Raw genomic sequence first — 20599 nt, forward strand, 5'->3', positions numbered from 1 at the left:
GCATGGACAGTCCGAAGGGTGGTCACGGGGTAAACCCGGGGCATGTGACAAGGGGATGGGGAGGAGGGAGGGGCAGGGGGAGGCGGGCGGCGGGAACGCGCTGAAAATCCGGAACCCCGGTTCTGATTTTCTTTCGCCCTGGTCTTTGCTGCCTTCTGGTTCTCTCCTAGGCGCGTTGGAGCTAGGAGCTCAGTGCAGCGACGAACCGCGTGGACCTGAGGCTGTCCGGGCGGCCCCCAGCCGCCTGCCTATCTTTCTCCCTCGCCAGGATTCCTGTCTAGTCATGACGAGATTCTGGGTCTGCGTAGCCGGCGCTGGCTTCTTTCTTGCGTTTCTGGTTTTCCATTCTCGATTTTGTGCCTCTCGGGTGAGTTGGATAGTGAGGAAATGGCTGTCGGGTGTGTGGATAGCACTGTGGGGAGACGGTCTTGGGATGGAGATGGCGTTGGTTCTCTTACTAGTTCATCTCAGAACCTGCACCGGGGGCCGAACCGCCGACGCGTTGCCTGTTTCTTAGCGTTAAAACGTGTGTAATATGGTACATCGCCATTTTCCTTATTTTCTCTTCTTTCCCAGCTCCCGTTACCTCTTCACTTTGCTTTTAAAATTTCCTGGAGAGCTGAGGAAGCCCTTTACCGGCTGGATGTGGATTGGCCTAAGTATTCAGAATACTTTACTGGAGCAACATTTGGTGTTGCAGTTGACTCCCTCGACGGATTGGTTTACGTAGCCCAAGTAAGTAAAATGGGGATTTAAAAAAAATTTTTTTTAGCTTATGAATACAAAGAAAACAGTTTTCCTGTCTCACCGAACTCAGTAACTGTATACGTTTATATTACGCCAATTGTGGAATTAGTTTTTTGAGTTACAGTTAATACTTTGGTTTTGAACGCGATAGAGATTAATATTGTAAGGTTTTGTAGATGGTTTTTTAAACGTTACTAAGTTCCTCGGTTAACCTATAATTTTTGTTTCTCTCTGCCAAAATAAAGATTGCTTCCTTAAAAGTGATCCTATCTAAGCAGTTATTTTTGTATACCTTCAGAGAGGGGATAACATCCCAAAGGTATTAGTATTCACAGAGGATGGATATTTCCTACGAGCCTGGAATTATACAGTTGACACACCTCATGGTATATGTGCAGCCAGTACACCACATGAACAATCCGTCTGGATCACGGATGTAGGAAGTGGTATGTGTAGTAATACCTATTAAATTATCTTGCTAGAAATCACATCTTTGCCCATGTTCTTGCTTGTCTATTTTAAAATCAGAGTGGCCGCATCTAATTGTAATTCCTTTAATCATTCGTGAAATGGCTTGTTTCTAAACCTTTATATTGTACTTCTGTAGAATCAAGACATTTAACAAGGAGGCTATAATTATTATGATCTTTCCTTTAAGTTGTCACAGGGCTTTTGCTTTTTAAAATATCAGTTGCTCTTCCTAGATTAGATCATTCTGAACTTCTTCTGTGAAGCAAAATAAGATGGAGATCTCTAAAAGCTAATGAATGGAGTCCTTGCTTTTCGTTTTCCTTTACCACTTCTCTTTCGAAAGAAATTATGCTGATAACAGAAGTTATAATAGGCTAAATGCCTAATAGTTTTAAACAGATCTCATGTGACAATATAATGAAAAATCTTTGACTTCAATTCTTGCTATGGAACCACATACTTTAAAAAGTGAAAAAAAAATTATTCCAGGTGAAACAAAAGAGAGAGAGTGAGATTATGCTGAGAAACCAGAACTGTTTTCTTGCCCAAAGTAGAAGATCTGCACAAACTGCTGGTAATGTTTCTGAAATCCCACTGACTTCAGCATGTCTGAAACCTTCTTCTGTCGAATATTTTTAGTAGAATGTGCTGCAAAGTAAGCAGAGTTGAACTTAAAATTGTGAGATACGTTTTCAGAGATAACTGTTTGCTTGTGCTTGTGGCTTAAGATGGTATAAGAGATAACCTGGTATCATCTTAGGATCTCAGGAAGGAAAGAGATATTAAAATATTTCTAGTCTTACTTGTCCCAGTTATGTTCATGGCTTGAAGGTCCTTCTGTTTCCCCACTTCTGGCTAATTCAGATACTATTTTGGAATTAAAGAGGTCTCAGTTTTTGTAAGAAGTGCCCTTACCACATCTGTTCTCAGAACCCAAAAGATTTCTGAGCCTCAGCCCCATGACCCATTTATTTAAAGCTGTGTTTTGGATGGTAAGATTTTGGTTAACCCCCAAAATCTAAGTTATCTCTGAGTTCATTGTTAGACCCTATGAAATTTGATTATTTTCACTTTTTTTTCCTTTTGGGATTCACTGTTAGAAGAGGCCATTACTTTTTAATTTGTTCCATTCATGTGATCCTTTTTTATAAAATACTTCATTGGTTCCCAGAAATAAAAAGAACACGCATGATCTCTTCATTCTTTCCATTATAGGTTGTTTTTCCACACACAGATCTGAAGACAGTTTTTCTATTCCTTCCTATATTTCGAAGAATAAATTCTCTTCAGTAAAAACATGGCTGCATATCATAGCCATTAAAAAAATTATTTACTGGTATTCTATTTCTTTTCCAATTCCTTAGAGACTTTGTAGTTTGCTTTCTTTAATGTTTTGTTCTCTTATTATTGCTACAGACTTTAGCTCAAGTCTCCAAAACAAGTATAATAATAAATACAATTGTCAAGATAGGATTGTAATGCAAGCTGATTCACTTTATTTCCAGAGAGCCCATTGTTTCCAATTTATCATTTGAATGCCTACCTGTTAGTTGGTCTTGGTATGCCTTCAAGTTGGTTTCTGGTAACTGCTTTATAGTTTTTCCCTATTTGTTAATATTCCACTTTATACTTTTGCTTGTAAGATAATTTTAACTCAAAGAAGTTTCAGTGTGAGAAGATCAGATACTGGTGATTTGGAAAGATCTATTCCTTTCTTAGGAAAGAAAAGCTAATGGGTTGAATTTTGTATTTGTTTCCACTAGGAGAAAATGTAGCTTTAAAAAGTCAGTATTGTTATAAACCAGTGTTACCGCAATAAAAAAAAAAACTTTAAAAAATTAACAAAGAATAGATATAAATGACTTTTATAAACAAATAAACAGAAGTTTGTATTATAATGAACTTTTTCAGTCACCCACTGAAATTGGAGATCTGCCCATGAATGACTGGAATAACAGTTTTCAAATATAAGTTGTTCGTTTTCCAGATCCTTCTTAATTTCCTTATACAAGGTGATAAGATTAAAAAAAGAAAATGGTGTACCAGTACTTTTACATCATGAGCCTTCTGTTTAAGGAGTCCAATTTTTTTTTTTTCCAGTTTTCTTTATTTGGATTTAGAATCTTACTTTGGAGTACCTGAGGTTTTAATTCATGAACAGATTTGGCTATAACTAATGAAGCTCTATTGCTTGTCAAATATAACATTTAATTATCTGAGCCTTTTAACTTTTTGTTGCTATTCTGTTAAATTTTTGCTCTCAGCTCACTTGAAAAATGTGAATGTTTGCACAATGGTTATATTTTTGAAATGTGCATGTCTATCTTTATAGGACTCTACGGTCATACTATTAAAAAATACAATTCCTTTGGTGATCTTGTTCAAGTTTTGGGTACCCCAGGCAAAAAAGGCACTGGTTTAAACCCCCTGCAGTTTGATAACCCTGCAGAATTATATGTAGAAGACACAGGGGATATTTACATTGTGGATGGAGATGGAGGACTGAATAACAGGTTGATCAAATTGTCCCAAGGTACGTGGCTTAGTTTTGTATGGTATTATTGCAATACTTTAAAACTGAAGGAACTTTTTGGCCAATCCAATATAAGAATGTTACTTAATAAGTTGGATTTAATTTGTCTGATACTCAGTATAACTTCAGCCTTTGCCTCTATCTTCACATTTCCTTCTTCTCTGTGTGTCTCTTTGTCTCAAATCTCCTCTCCTTTCTCTTATAAGGGCACTAGCCATTGGATTCAGGGTCTGCTCTAAATCCAGAACCACCTTATCTCAATATCCCTAACTTATTGTAAATAGGGCCTTTGCAGATACAATTAAGGTCACATTCACAGCTCTGGAGATTGAGACTTGGACATATCTTTTTTTTTTGGTGGGGCTGGGGAGAGGGACACCTTCAACTCAGTACAGGGGAATTAAATAAGACGACCTATAGAAACATAATTTTTAAGCTCAGGGGAATGGTAATACCAAATAACAGGTTGGTTTTAAGGGGAACCAGTTTTCAGGACGAGCTTGACATGAACCCTGAACAGTGGTTTTGAGTTATGAAAAATTCAGGTGGAAACAGTCATTAAAGAAGCAGATTAATTGCTTGAAACAGGGAAAGAATTTTTTTAAGCATACAAATTAGTCAAATGGATGTATAAACAGAAAGCCAGGAAAACATAATCAGCTGGGGGTATAACTGAACGGTTTGTAACTTATGACATAAAATATAACATGTAAATGCATAAGGTATTCTGTATGTTGTTCTGACCATATATGTGTACCATTTATAGATTTCATGATCCTTTGGCTACATGGAGAAAATGGGACAGGGCCTGCTAAGTTCAGCATTCCTCACAGTGTTACAGTTGATTCTGATAGTCGGGTAAATATACGGCGTCGCTGTGGACCGTCTGAATATATGGGGGTGGTGCCGAGCATGGATATCTGGGCACATGGGATATATAGGCTTCGGGTTAAGACGGATGGCCGTACATGGCTCTCTCGCTTATTGTAAGCTCTACTTAAAACAAAGTATTTAACTTTTCTGCATTTGAGTTTCTTACCTGAAAATGGGGTTTTTAATATTCTCTTCTTTGAGGTCCTCTAAGTCCTCAATGGGAGTGTTTATGAAACTAATGAAAATAAACATTCATTCTCTCCCCCTCGTCTTTTTCCTTTCTTTGGGTTCCCAGGTGTGGGTGGCGGACCGAGGCAATAAAAGAATTCAGGTGTTTGATAAAGACACGGGGGAGTGGCTAGGAGCTTGGAATAATTGTTTCTCCGAAGAGGGACCTTCTGCAGTCAGGTAATCGTTTCTTTTTGTTTTAAAATGCTTGTTTGATTTGGTTTACGTTAAGTTTCTCTGAAGAGCTAGCTGAAAGTTTGAAACATTTACTGTTAATTTTTATCAGGGAAAAAGGAGAAGGAAAGGAGTTTTCAGAGAACATGTAATCATATTTCAAATCCCAGGCAGTGTGAATGCAGTTAAGCTCCCAGCACGCTGTGGGATCCAAGTATCAGAGATAATAAAGGCTGGACCTTCCTACATCCTCTGCCCTTGAGATGCAGTTTATTTTTAAACAGAGAATGAACATAAAAATCTTGAGTCTATAGTTTCAGACCCAGCCTGACACCGATTCTCCATTAGTTTCATCTCTGTGTAATATTCCAATATTGTTCATTTTAAAAACGTAAACTAATCTTTGGTTAAGTCTGTCATCACAAATCTCTTGTTCCCTGCGAAGCAGAATCAGATCAATTTTCAAGCCCCCTTAAAAGAAGCCTTCAGCAAGCAGGTCCTTACTGTTGTGTAGCACTGTAGGGGATACACATGTTGAAAAAATAGACATTTATGTTAACTTTGCCCCGGTTGATTATGTGACATGTCTTCCTCCTTAGATTTACTCCAGACGGGAAGCACTTGATTGTAGCCCAGCTGAATCTGAGCCGCCTCTTACTCGTGGCGGCGCCCCCGGTAGGAAGCATTGGCGACTGTTCGGTGATCAGCACGATCCAGCTGGCGGATCAGGTCTCACCTCATCTCTTAGACGTCAGTGGGAAGACTGGAGCAATCTATGTAGCAGAAATTGGAGCAAAACAAGTACAAAAATACGTCCCTGTGAATAGCTATTTCTCTTCATTCGATTCGTAACTGTTTCTTTCCCTGAAGGTCTTTCAAGTGGAAGTTCAGATTCTCAACTTTGGGGCATTCTTGTGACTTTGTTTCACACATGAGTGCATAAGGATACTTTCATGAAAGAAATGTAACTCTAATGAAAAATGGGATGGGAAAGCGGGACTAAGGTGGTAACCCAGTAATTTGCCCTATAGACTCATTCTCCCTGGGGGGCGGGAAACACAGGAATAAAAATGGGTTTGCAGGATAATTTATTGAATTTCACATAAACAACACAAACCTTCACTTTATTCACTTAGTAAAAAATGAACTGCTTGAGGGATGGGGTCAGATGGGGTCTTGATTAACGAGAACCCACAGAGTGCCAGGTCCTGAAGATTCAGGAATGAGGAGGCAGGGTTGTCTGTGTGCCTCTGAGTAGCTTACAGTCCACAAAACACGGCAGCAGCAACGCACCAGGGAAGTAGAACTTGCAGAAGGAGCGGTGTTATGTCTGAATCCTGGAGACTTTGCAGGGGAGTCCGGTTGAGCTCTGACTTGAAAAACAGGAGGAGAGACCGACATCCAGGTACAGATGTTAAGAGAAGTGCTCGCTTGCTGTGAACCTTGGTAGACTTTATTTTACAGGCCCAACTTGGCTTTGGTCCTTTAGCTGTAGGGTACGTAGTTTCATCCTTTAAGTGTAGGAATAAAATGGCTAGCGTCAAGCACTTTACCGAAAGGGGTTTTTACAAATAACTGGAATGGTTTTTAAAGGTAGCGTTAAAAATAGTTCCCCTCAGAGCCGCCCCCTCCCTCCCTCCCTTCCTTCCTTCCTTCCTTCCATCCATCCATCCGTCTCTTTTTTACATGAACTCTGTCCATTTCTAACATTTGTCTACCTCAAGGAAGTTTTAGAATTATTTACGGGAGAATGTGTGCCAAACACTTGGAGCTATTAAGAGGAAGAATTTCCTACCTTTCTATGTCTATGTCTCTTTTTTACCCCTTTGAATATTGGCCTCCCAATGAAGACCATTTGTTCAGTTTGTTCTAGTTCATTCTAGGTTTGGAAGGAACCTTGCCGTATTACAATCTTTCAAATCATTCTTCGCCTTTTCTCGTATCAGCCTCCGTCTTTATCTCAGTGTTTTACTGTAAATTGTACGGCAAGTGAGAGATCTTGAGCTGACTGCCTTCATTACCTGTTACGACTGGAGTCTGTTTTCCAGACCTCGAGGAACTTACACTTTTGTCATATCTTGATGCAGTTAGGAAGGTAAATCTACCAACAGGAAACTCTCTCCTGTGTTCCAAGGCCATTGCTGTGTGTTTGTGCCACTGGTCAAGCTGTGTGATCTAAGTGAGCTGCCTTAGTTTTCTCTTCAGTGAAATGGGAACATCATTGCCTTTCCTCCTTCAGGAAGGCTGTGAGGATCACATGTGCAATAAGTACAAATGTGCCCTTTGAAATCTGTAGCTCCAAGTACATTAAAGTCATCTTATTAGCAAGGGTCCTACTAAATGTGCTATTTACCTGTGATACCAGCTATCAGTTTTGCCTTAATTTTGCATTTCTTGCTTTTTTTCAAAACGTATCCTCACAAATTTTATGCAGTTTAGCCAAATCGACTTGGATGAAAGGAAATAATTTAAGGTTTTACTTGTTTTGTTTCCATGCCAGGACAAGAAGTGCAAATAAATGTCTCTTTGAAAGAATATAGGTTAGACTTTGTCATTTCAAAAATGTTGTATTTAACTTTGTTTTATACCAGATTTTTATAAAACTTGCTGAAAGTATTGTTTCCATGTGTCCTGCTAAAAGTGTTTATTTTATTAGCATACTTGTAATCATGGTATCTCATTTTTTCCTTTGGATTAATTGGTTAAATTAATTGAATGAGAAATATGTTGTATTTTCTATTAAAAAATAAAAATAAAAGTTTTGGAAAGAATGCAATATTGTCTGATTTTCCAATTAAAGCTTGATTTTATTGTTATAAAAGCAGTCTATAATTTCTTATTCCATTGAAGGATTTCAGCAGTCGTGAAATCACAGGTTGAGAGTGTATCCTCTTCATTCACAGTTGAAGTGAGGGCTGAAGTGTGTAAATATTGCTAGAGGTTGCTTAGAAGACTTAATGTGGCTTTTTTTTGGCGGGGGGGGGGGCGCTCCATTGGGTCTTCGTTGCTGTGCATGGGCTTTCTCTAGTTGCGGCGAGCAGGGGCTACTCGGACCCCTCTCTGCAGTGGCCTCTCTTGCTGCGGAGCACAGGCTGTAGAGCGCAGGCTCAGCAGTTGTGGCGCACGGGCTTAGTTGCTCCGCTGCATGTGGGATCTTCCCAGACCAGGGCTCGAACCCATGTCCCCTGTTTTGGCAGGCGGATTCCCAACCACTGTGCCACCAGGGAAGCCCCCTTAATGTGGCGTTTAAGATGGTGGGTGGGTACAAATGATAGTAATAACTAGCTAACTATATTTTTGCATTAGAAATGGAATCTCTTTACACCTCTACTTTCTAGATTTATTCTGGGGGGAAAGGGGTAGGGTGTTCTAAGTTAGAAAACCAAAGGCTATAGGTATGTTTCTTAACCTCCACTACACCATTGGGTCTTTAAAATGGAACATTTGTCCATCAAAGAAACCATGTATGCAGTGTGACGATAAGCGAAGGAGACCTCTATACTTTGTGCTCACGTCATATAACAGATTAAAAGACAACTTCAAACAATGTGGCTGTTAAGCTAAAAGCAATCAAGGCCTAACTTTTGTTTTGCTTTCGTTGGTTTTAAAACATTGGATTTTAAAGCAGGATAGATTGGATAGTCAACATTGGAAAGGAACTCTTTTTGACTTACTTCACTCTGTATGACAGACTCGAGGACCATCCAAGGACAGGAATAAAGACACAGACATAGTGAATGGACCTGAAGACAGGGGGAGGGAGAAGGGTAAGCTGGGACGAAGTGAGAGAGTGGCATGGACATATATACACTACCAAAGGTAAAATGGATAGCTAGCGGGAAGTAGCCGCATAGCACAGGGAGATCAGCTCGGTGCTTTGTGACCACCTAGAGGGGTGGGACACGGAGGGTGGGAGGGAGATGCAAGAGGGAGGGGATATGGGGATATATGCAAACATATAGCTGATTCACTTTGTTATACAGCAGAAACTAACACACCACTGTAAAGCAATTCTACTCCATAAAGATGTAAAAATAAGTAAATAAAACTGGAAACTCAGATTTTTGCTCCTCAGACGCACCAAAGTAAATCAGAATCGATGAAGTCTTTTTTAAAAAGTCAGAATAAATCACATGTATTTATACAACAAAAATGTACGAAACAACAAATGTATGAAGACAATTAGGCAAGCGTCTTCTGCCCTAGCAGTTCACTATCTAGGTGGGAAAACGAGCCACACAAACCCCCTTTACTTTTCAGGCTCTTTGTGGAAGTGCCCTTTGGTACTTGTGTTACATTCATGATACAAAAGAGGGCAGCAGAGTCCAGCTTATGGTAAGTGTTTCTTGGAATCAAATGTGGACATCTGTTGACTTTATACTTTGCTTAAAATCTGAGGCTGTAGTGTTAACCACACATAATTTTTCTTCTTTTTCTTCAGTTTGCTTACATCTTGAGGAAATTGGTTTATAGGTGACATATTTTCCAAGGGTTGTTGGAACTTTCTACTGTTTTCATTGAACATTGCCATGTTTAAGAAAAAAAAAAGGTGAAATCTTTTCAGTAGTTCAAACTGACAGCCAGAAGTGAATAACCCTTTTTAAACATTTAAAACTGTAACCTGAAAGGTATATTTAGTGCAATAGAAAATATATTTGTGTTAGCAGGGAATTATTCCTTTTCTCCCTACTAGCTTTTTGTTGTTTTAACAATTTTGCTCTGTGGCTGTTGACTCTTTTACAGATGAGCAAAATGGATTATTTACAAAGAGACCAAGTCATTTCTCTACCACGCACTTACCCATAGAATCCCTGAATTTATTAAGTAAATTAATCCTCTGAACATTTAATGACATGTAGATACTCTTTGTATATAAGAACTGAGTGGAATTTGAACAATGAAAAACAGCACTCTTTGAAACTTTTGTTTCTTCCATTGTAAACAATGAAATTATATTGTCATGATTTAATTCTGCTTTAATGCAATTTGTAAAGAAAAGACACCATGTCATTCATGAAACAAGCATGCTTTGAAATGAGCATGTTTTAGGTAAGTTGAGTCTTTTTTTTTTTTTTTTTTTTTAAAGAAGATGTTGGGGGTAGGAGTTTAGTAATTTATTTATTTATTTTTGCTGTTAGGTCTTCGTTTCTGTGCAAGGGCTTTCTCTAGTTGTGGCAAGCGGGGGCCACTCTTCATGGCGGTGCGCGGGCCTCTCACTATCGCAGCCTCTCTTGTTGCGGAGCACAGGGTCCAGACGCGCAGGCTCAGTAGTTGTGGCTCACGGGCCTAGTTGCTCCGCGGCATGCGGGATCCTCCCAGACCAGGGCTCGAACCCGTGTCCCCTGCATTAGCAGGCAGATTCTCAACCACTGCACCACCAGGGAAGCCCAGTACGTTGAGTCTTTTGAATAAAATCTTTTAAAAGGTAGATCAAATTGTCTGTGTCACAACAGGTTCATATCCTAAACTGGCTTCTCAGTTTTCAGCCACTTCATTCTCAAGAAAGAAAATGTTAGTAGCATGGTGCATATCTCAGATTTATTCTTTACCAGAATTGATTACTATAATGTGTTATGCAAATTTTTTTCCCATAGGACTTTTATGTATTACAAGTGGTCACAATCACCAAATTTTTATAACATTTTTTTTCATAGTATGTGTACAGGAATATTTTAATGTTTTGATGTTTACTGTGTTTAACTAAATACTAATTTTTACTTAACTAAAGGGATTTAGGAACTAATTATGTATACATTTGTTTTTAATCAACGCTAATTTTAAAAATTTATCCAGTTTTTTTTCTTTGTGGGGTGTGTGTGTGTGCGTGTTTAAGTGTCTGTGTAAAGGGCATTATGCCCAAATAGTTAAGAACAACTGTATCAAAAGACTTAACTGCAACTTACCATGGCTAAATGTAAATTATATGCATTGAAAGAGTCATGGAAAAAACCTGATTTGGCAACAAATTGTCTGAAAAAGATTTAGAAAGTTTGTTGACCAAAAATATTACAGCTATGTTAAGAAAAACTTGTTGCGGGCTTCCCTGGTGGCACAGTGGCTGAGAGTCCGCCTGCCAATGCAGGGGACGTGGGTTCATGCCCCGGTCCAGGAAGATCCCACATGCCGCGGAGCGGCTGGGCCCGTGAGCCATGGCCGCTGAGCCTGCGCGTTCGGAGCCTGGGCATCCGGAGCCTGTGCTCCGCAATGGGAGAGGCCACAACAGTGAGAGGCCCGCGTACCGCAAAAAAAAAAAAAAAAAAAAAAAAAAAAGAGAAAGAAAAACTTGTTGCAATCTCAGGTAACATTGATGTAAATATAATGGCAAGTTTATAGATAGGATAGTCTGTGATCCTCGTAAGCAGAGCTGAGATCTTGAAGTTTCCTTTGGGATGCAGCATTTTAAGGGAGAATGCCACAAATAGACTCTAATCCCAAAGCAGGGGACCAAACTAACATGGTGTTTGGAAATAATTCTGAGACCCTGACAGGGTGATCATGTAGGAGTAGAGTGAGCTTTCCTCTAGAATTAAGACAATGAGCAGAAATAACAGAGGGGCCAATTGGCTCAGCCCAGTGGAAAAACCTTCCAGTGGAATGGATTGTGTTAATGATGGGAGTGGTAAAGCTCAGTGGTTCAGGACTTGAAACCTGGAGTTAGGTCGACCTGGGTTCTGATCCAGGCCCTGCCACTTAACTTTCTGTATTGTTTTGAGATTCTCTGCTTCATTTTTCTCATTCGTGAAATGGAAATAATAGTATTTTCCTCATAGGATTCTTGTGAATACAAATAAGATCATGCATGAAGAGCATTACACCCATTCTCTGACACACGGGAAGCACTCACTAAACCTTAAGAGATTCACTTGCAGTATTTAAGCCACAGATGGGCAGCCATGCCACCTTTGGGCAGAGATTCTTACACTGGGAAGATGGTGAGGCCAGATGACCTTCCCTATTGTATGATTCTGTATTTAGTCGCAGTATTGAAAACTGAAGGTGGGCTTCCCTGGTGGCGTGGTGGTTGAGAGTCCGCCTGCCGATGCAGGGGACATGGGTTCGTGCCCCGGTCCGGGAGGATCCCACATGCCACGGAGCGGCTGGGCCCGTGAGCCATGGCCGCTGAGCCTGTGCGTCCGGAGCCTGTGCTCCGCAACGGGAGAGGCCACAACAGTGAGAGGCCAGCGTACCGCCAAAAAAAAAAAAATACAATAACAAACAAACAAAAAAAAAACTGAAGGTATAGTTGTAAAAAGCTAAGTTATCTGTCATTTAGAAATGGCCATTTTTTAAAGACAGATTTTTCACTTTGCATTAAAGCTATTTATCCATCCAACAGGTACCTACATGCCAGGTACCAGGAATACAGTGATGAACAAGGTAAATTTTCTGGAATTTACATTCTACATGGGGAGACAGAAGAGTTTGAATGGGAAAATTCTGGTTAGAATGTGTGGTACATATGAACCCTTGACTGGCTAAATAAACACCCATTCCTTCCAATTTTCTTCTATGCTGTGAAATATTTCAACAATTGTCAACCAATAAACCGTGTCATTCTATTGATACCCCTGCATACTTACCCCTGCCCATTGGCTACTTTGCATTGTCTCCAACATCATATTATTTCATCTTTAAATATTGGAGCATGTTTTCTAAAGGGTAACAGTTATTTTTTTTGAAACAACGCTACTGACTTCAAAATTTAGTTCCTTAATATTAGTAAATATTGTCAGTGTTCTAATTTTGCCTCATCTTATAGATTTTTTAAATTGTTTGCCAGGGTTGAAATAAATTCTATATATTGATTTGTTTCTTACATTTTCTTTAATTTGTAGCTTCTTCCTCTTTCTCCTCTTTTTCTTGCTCTGTCCAGTTCCAGCTCTGAATCTCACTTTGTTTTACCTTATATGTATTTGTTGAAAGAAGTGAGCCTCTGTTTCATAGTGTTCTAGAGTCTGGATTTTGTAGATTTTATCTGCACTTGTTTAACATGTTACATTGTCTCCTATAGTTCCTGTAAATTGGTAGTTAGTGCTGAGGCTTCATCAGATTAAGATTTTATTTTATTTTTTTATTTTTGGCAAAATTACTCTAGGTGGTGGTATGTACTTTTGTTTGTTTGAATTGTCAAAGAAGCTTAAAAAATATTCTGTAACCTACATCACATTTTACACAGATATCTCCGACTTGCTTTCCTATTGTTTCTCTCCATAAATACAATTTTTTCACAAAGGCTGAATTTTGTGTGTCCAGCTGACATTCAGTGAGGCCAGGATGACAGCAACCATTTCATTTGAAGAAAATAAGGAGGTGGTTGTGGTAGTTTGAATAATGTCTCCGTCCAAATATATTTGGGTCCTGGTTTCCAAAACCCGTGAATGTTACCTTATGTTAAAAAAGATGTTGCAGATGTGACTACAGTAAGGATTTTGAGAGGAGATTATCCTGGATTATCTGGGTGGACCTAATACAATCTCATGTGTCCTTGTAAGAGGGAGGCAGGAGGATATTTGATGCACAGAAGAAAGTATGTCAATGTGACCATAAAGGCAGAGATTGGAGTGATGTAGCCACAAGCCAAGGAATGCCAACAGACACCAGAAGCTGGGAGAGGCAAATGGATTCTTTTCTAGCACATCCAGAGGGGACGTGGCCCTGCCTGGGCCTCAACTGTGGCCCAGTGCTACTGATTTTGGATTTTTTGGCCCTGAGTATTGTGAAAGAATAAATTTCTGTTGTATAAGCCTCTAAGTTTTTGATGCAGTTGCTGCAGGAAACTAATACAGATTTGCTACCTGGAAGTGGAGTACTGCTGTAACATATACCTAAAAATGTGTAAGGATCTTTGGAATTGGATGATAGGCAGAGACTGGAAAATTTTTGAAGAGCATGATAATAATAATTTTTTAAAACCCTTAGATTGTCTTAGACTGTTGGTAGAAGTATGACATTAAAGGCACAAATGGTGAGGGCCCAGAAGTAAGTGAGCACAGTGTGAAAGCCTATATCATCTTAGAGAATATATGTATCATTATAAACAGATTGTTAGTAAAAATTTGAATTTTAAAGGTGATGCTAGTAAGAGCTCAGAAGGAAAAGAGGAAAGTGTTTTTGAAAACTGGAGAAAATGGGATAGTTATTATGTAGTGGGAACAAATATAAGAATGACTGCAAATCATCAGACAATGGAATGACTTTAAATTGCTGAAAAAAAAGGTCACTTTAGAATTCTATATCCAATGAATGTTTCTTTGAAAAGTGAGGAAAAATAAAGACATTTCAAGCCAGTAGTGAAAATGCTCATTGCCATCAAATCTGTACTATAAGAAATGTTAAATTAAGATCTATAGTGTGAAAGAAAAGGATACCAGTTGGAAACTTGGATCTACACAAATGAATAAAAAGGGCCTGAAATGGCAAATCTGTGGCTAAACATAAAAGACACTTTTTTAAAATTTCTATTAAAAGATAAAGGACTGTTTAGAAATATAGATCAATGGAACAGGATAGAAAGCCCAGAGATAAACCCATGCACATATGGTCACCTTATTTTTGATAAAGGAGGCAAGAATATACAATGGAGAAAAGACAGCCCCTTCAATAAGTGGTGCTAGGAAAACTGGACAGCTACATGTAAAAGAATGAAATTAGAACACTCCCTAACACCATACAGAAAAATAAACTCAAAATGGATTAAAGACCTAAATGTAAGGCCAGACACTATCAAACTCTTAGAGGAAAACATAGGCAGAACACTCTATGACATAAATCACAGCAAGATCCTTTTTGACCCACCTCCTAGAGAAATGGAAATAAAAACGAAAATAAACAAATGGGACATAATGAACCTTAAAAGCTTTTGCACAGCAAAGGAAACCATAAACAAGACAAAAAGACAACCCTCAGAATGGGAGAAAGTATTTGCAAATGAAGCAACTGACAAAGGATTAATCTCCAAAACATACAAGCATATCATGCAGCTCAATATCAAAAAAACAAACAACCCAATCCAAAAATGGGCAGAAGACCTAAATAGACATTTCTCCAAAGAAGATATACAGATTGCCAACAAATACATGAAAGGATGCTCAACATCATTAATCATTAGAGAAATGCAAATCAAAACTACAATGAGGTATCACCTCACACCAGTCAGAATGGCCATCATCAAAAATCTACAAACAATAAATGCTGGAGAGGGTGTGGAGAAAAAGGAACCCTCTTGCACTGTTGGTGTGAATGGAAATCGATGCAGCCACTATGGAGAACAGTATGGAGGTTCCTTAAAAAACTAAAAGCAGAACTAACATATGACCTAGCAATTCTACTTCTGGGCATATACCCTGAGAAAACCATAATTCAAAAAGAGTCATGTACCACAATGTTCATTGCAGCTCTATTTACAAAAGCCAGGACATGGAAGCAACCTAAGTATCCATCGACAGATGAATGGATAAAGAAGATGTGGCACATATATACAATGGAATATTACTCAGCCATAAAAATAAATGAGGGCTTCCCTGGTGGCGCAGTGGTTGAGAGTCCGCCTGCCGATGCAGGGGACACGGGTTCGTGCCCCTATCCCGGAAGATCCCACATGCCGCGCAGCGGCTGGGCCCGCGAGCCATGGCCGCGGAGCCTGTGTGTCCGGAGCCTGTGCTCCGCAACGGGAGAGGCCACAGCAGTGAGAGGCCCGCGTACAGCAAAAAAAAAAATAAAATAAATAAATGAAATTGAGTTATCTGTAGTGAGGTGGATGGACCTCGAGTCTGTTATACAGACTGAAGTAAGTCAGAAAGAGAAAAACAAATACCGTATGCTAACACATATATATATGGAATCTAAAAAAAAAAAAAAGGTTCTGAAGAACCCAGGGGCAAGACAGGAGTAAAGACGCAGATGTAGAGAATGGACTTCAGGACATGGGAAGGGGGAAGGGTAAGCTGGGACGAAGTGAGAGAGTGACATGGCCATATGTACACTACCAAATGTAAAACAGATAGCTAGTGGGAAGCAGGCACGTAGCACAGGGAGATCAGCTCGGTACTTTGTGATCACCTAGAGGGGTGGGATAGGGAGGGTGGGAGGGAGGAAGACTCAAGAGGGAGGAGATATGGGGATATATGTATATGTATAGCTGATTCACTTTGTTATAAAGCAGAAACTAACACATCATTGTAATGCAATTATACTCCAATACAGATGTTAAAAATAAATAAAAATAAAAAATAAAAGATACATGACTGTTTAAAGCAAAACTAGTAATAATATATTGATGTGTTAATATAACATGTAGAAGTAAGTATGACAGAAATATCACCAAGGATGATATAGGAGAAATGAAAATATACTGTTGTAAGAACATGAGAAGTGATATAATATCATTGGAAAGTAGACTCTGATAACTTAAAAAGGAATATTGTAAATTCTAGTGTAACCAAAAATGAAACAAAATGTATAGGTAATAAACCAATAGAAGAAGGTAAAATGCTGTACAAATAGTTCCAAAAGAAGCCTGGAAAAGAGGGAAAAAGAACAAAGAAAAGGACAAATAGAAAATGGCATGACCGTACACTTAAACCCAGTCCTATTAAATATTACATTATACGTAAATGATTTAAATAGCCCAGTTAAAATTCAGTGAGCATCAGACTGGATAAAAAAGATATACAAGAGATGAACTTTGTATATAAAGACAGGATAGTTTAAAGTGAAAGGATGAAAAAAGATATTCCATTACAAACAGTAATTATAAGAAAGCTGAAGTAGCTATGTTCCTGTCAATCAAAGTATACTTCAGAGCAAGAAATATTACAAGGGATAAAGAGAGAAAGCTTATAATGATGAAAGGTTCAATATATCAGAAAGAGCTAAAAATCAAAATGAATATAAGATTAATAGCAGTTTAGAAATACATCAAAGGAAAAATTGACAATAAAAGAAAAATAAATCCACAATCAGAGTTGGAAATTTTAACACTTATCTCTCAGCAAATAATAGCACACACACAAAAAAAAATCAGTAAAATTGTAGGTTATCTGAATAATGCTCTCAACTTTGACCACATGGATAAGATGTTATGGAAAAACCCAAATGAACTTTTTGGCCCACCCAATAGAACACTATGTACAGCTGTTGGATACACATTCTTTCTAAGTGCACAAGGAACAGTCACTAAGTTAAACCACATGTTATGCCATAGATCAGTCAGTCAATTTTGAAGATTTGGACTTGTACAGAATATCTTTTTTCTGACCACATTAGAATTAAATTAGAAATCAAAAACTACATAATATCTGAAAAATCCCCAAATATTTAGAAATTAAATATTACATTTGTAAATAACGTGTCACAGGAAAAAAAAATCACAGCAGGATTAGGAAAATATTGTGAAGTAAATGAAAATACAAGTCAAAATATGGGAAATGCATTTAAAGCAGTGCTTAGAAAGATATTTATAGCTGTAAATATGTAGGAAAGAAGAAAATCTAAAATCAATGGTCTATGATTTCACCTTAAAAAGGCACAGAGGGGCTTCCCTGGTGGCGCAGTAGTTGAGAGTCCACCTGCCAATGCAGGGGACACGGGTTTGTGCCCCGGTCCGGGAAGATCCCACATGCCGCGGAGCGGCTGGGCCCGTGAGCCATGGCCTCTGAGCCTGCACGTCCGGAGCCTGTGTTCCACAATGGGAGAGGCCACAACGGGAGAGTCCACAACAGTGAGAGGCCCTTGTACTGCAAAAAAAAAAAAAAAAAAAAACAGGCACAGAGGAGCAAATTAACCCAAAGATTATGAAGAAAATAAGAAATAAATGGGAGTCAAGTAGAAAACAGACAAAGTAATGAAAAAAAAGCTAGGTGTTAGAAAAGATCAATGAAATTTATAAACCTCTTAGCTGTACCAATCAAGAAAAAAGCAAAATTACCAATATCGGGAATGAAAGTAGTTTTATGACTACAGTTACTACAGACATCAAAAGAATAAAGAAATACGAAATCTTTATACCATAAAATTTGACCTCTTAGGTCAGAAGTTGGCAACCTTTTTCTGTGAAGGGCCAGATAGTAAATATCTTAGGCTTTTTGGGCCATGCGACCTGTCCCTACTACTCAGCTCTGCCGCTGGAGCGTGAAAGCAAGCATACACAATGTGTAAATGAAAGGGTGTGGGTGTGATCAAACAAAAGTTTACTTAGAAATATAACTGACACATCCATGGATGTGGGTGAATCTCAAACATATGATGCTGAGCTCAAGAAGCCAGAAATAAAAGAATACAGACCGTATGGCTTCATTTACATGAAATCCTAGAAAAGGCAAAAGAAATCTATAGTGACAGAAAACACATCACTGTTTCGAGCCATGAGGGGTGGGGGTGACTAACTGTGAATACTAATAGGGCAACTTTTTTCACATTATGGAAAAACTCTATATCTTCTTTTGGGTGGTAGTTTCCTGGATATATACATCTGTCAAAGCTCATCAAACTGTACACATAAAGTGGGGTGTGTTTTGTTGTATGCAAATTAACCTCAATAGATTTTATTTTAAAATGAAACAGAAGATTGGAGAACAGACAAACCAGAAGATTGGAAAATGGAGAATGAAAACAACAACAAAAAAAGACTTTCAGGTGGAGAACACTTTCTTGATAATCTCGACCTGCACCTACATCTGGTGAGTGAGAGAAAGTGGTTGAGTGTAAAAAGAAAGTCAAGACAGTTTGGACAGCTGTTGTAGAGCAGATGCTAGGAAACACAAAAGGAATGAATGCCTTGCCAACTGAAATCAGGGAGCAAGAATATGGAATGTGTCAAGTGTTCTCATTTCCTTTACCTTCCTTAGCCATGATTTGTAGCCCAGAGAAAGCAGTGAGTAAGCATGACTAAGGGTTAGGGACTAGAGAGCACTTATGGCTGGTGAGAAATGTATAGTGTTAGGAAAAGCAATGCAGATGTGGCTGAACAGTTTGAACAGCAAAGTTAGTGGGTGGGAAGGGGTCGAAGTGGTAAACCTTGGTTAGAGTGAAGAAGAGTTGAGCATGCATGAAAGAGAAAAGGGGGCTTCCCTGGTGGCGCAGTGGTTGAGAGTCCGCCTGCCGATGCAGGGGACACCGGTTCGTGCCCCGGTCCGGGAAGATCCCACATGACGCAGAGAGGCTGGGCCCGTGAGCCATGGCCGCTGAGCCGGCGTGTCTGGAGCCTGTGCTCCGCAACGGGAGAGGCCACAACAGTGAGAGGCCCGTGTACCGCAAAAAAAAAAAAAAAGAGGAAAGGTGATGAGAAAGAATGATTTGGACTAAGAAAAATTACTTTCTATGATCAGTTGACATATTACACAACATGAATTTACCAAATTAGTATAGTAATGGCAGGCAGATAAGGCCGAAAATCTAAAACACTTCCATCAGGCACAGACTTAGAAATCTAAGTCCCTCTCCTTTCTGTAGGGCAGCGGTTCCCAACGTTTTTGGCACCAGGGACGAGTTTCGTGGAAGACAATTTTTTTTCCACGGATGTGGGGGGACGGTTTGGGGATGATTCAAGCACATTACGTTTATTGTGCACTTTATTTCTTTTTTTTTAAATTAATTAATTTATTTTTGGCTGTGTTGGGTCTTCGTTGCTGCGTGCGGGCTTTCTCTAGTTGTGACGAGCGGGGGCTACCCTTCCTTGCGGTGCGCGGGCTTCTCATTGCGGTGGCTTCTCTTGTTGCGGAGCACGGGCTCTAGGCGCACGGGCTTCAGCAGTTCTGGCACGCGGGCTCAGTAGTTGTGGCTCCCGGGCTCTAGAGCACACACTCAGTAGTTGTGGCACAGGGGTTTAGTTGCTCCGCAGCATGTGGGATCTTCCCGGATCAGGGCTCGAACCCATGTCCCCTGCATTGGCAGGCGGATTCTTAACCGCTGCGCCACCAGAGAAGTCCTATTTCTATTATTATTACATTGTAATATATAATGAAATAGTTATACAACTCCCCATAATGCTGACAGGAGGCGGAGCTCAGGCGGTAATGCGAGTGATGCAGAGCGGCTGTAAATACAGATGAAGCTTCGCTCGCTCGCCCACTGCTCACTTCCCGCTGTGCGGCCCGGTTCCTAACAGGCCACGGACTGGTACCAGTCTGTGGCCCAGGGGTTGGGCACCCCTGCTCTAGGGGATGCTCTCAATAGACATCAACCTTATCAACTTGTAGCTCTGACAGTAAAGTATGTCACATCCTCCTTAATTTATGGCTCTCAATGACATCATTTCTTCAAGAGTCACTTTGTGTCCAGTCTCCCAATTCGTTTGGGCCTTACAGTCTGTAATGCAGAGAATACTCTAGGGCATAACTCTAGAGGTAGAAGACAAGTTCAACGCAGACAAAAAATGGACTAAAATGTCTTCAGCCTCTCAGCTCTTAATAGGGCTGATGATGGATGATTCTACCTGAGAAAAAGAGGACAGAGATTTCCCCCCATCCATAAAGTGTCTGACTCCTCAAGAAATGGCTGGAGATTAAATTTAAAGTCAATCTCAAGTTAATTTTTTAAATACACATAAAGATTATTACCTACACTAATTGGATATGT

The 20599-nt window shown here is 39.5% G+C and overlaps 1 protein-coding gene across 1 annotated transcript; it reads left to right on the top strand.

Moving 5' to 3' along the window:
* The first annotated feature begins 81 nt into the window (after positions 1–81).
* On the top strand, positions 82–7773 carry NHLRC3 (NHL repeat containing 3). The gene is made up of 7 exons (XM_081214619.1): positions 82–367; positions 577–735; positions 1046–1193; positions 3551–3751; positions 4518–4609; positions 4920–5032; positions 5626–7773. The coding sequence occupies exons 1-7, from the start codon at positions 284–286 to the stop codon at positions 5876–5878; spliced, it is 1050 nt and encodes a 349-aa protein (XP_081070745.1). The 5' UTR covers positions 82–283; the 3' UTR covers positions 5879–7773.
* Positions 7774–20599: the final 12826 nt, after the last annotated feature.

The sequence above is a fragment of the Mesoplodon bidens genome, assembly GCF_964165515.1.
Source record: "Mesoplodon bidens genome assembly, chromosome: 17".
NCBI classification, from domain to species: domain Eukaryota; kingdom Metazoa; phylum Chordata; class Mammalia; order Artiodactyla; family Ziphiidae; genus Mesoplodon; species Mesoplodon bidens.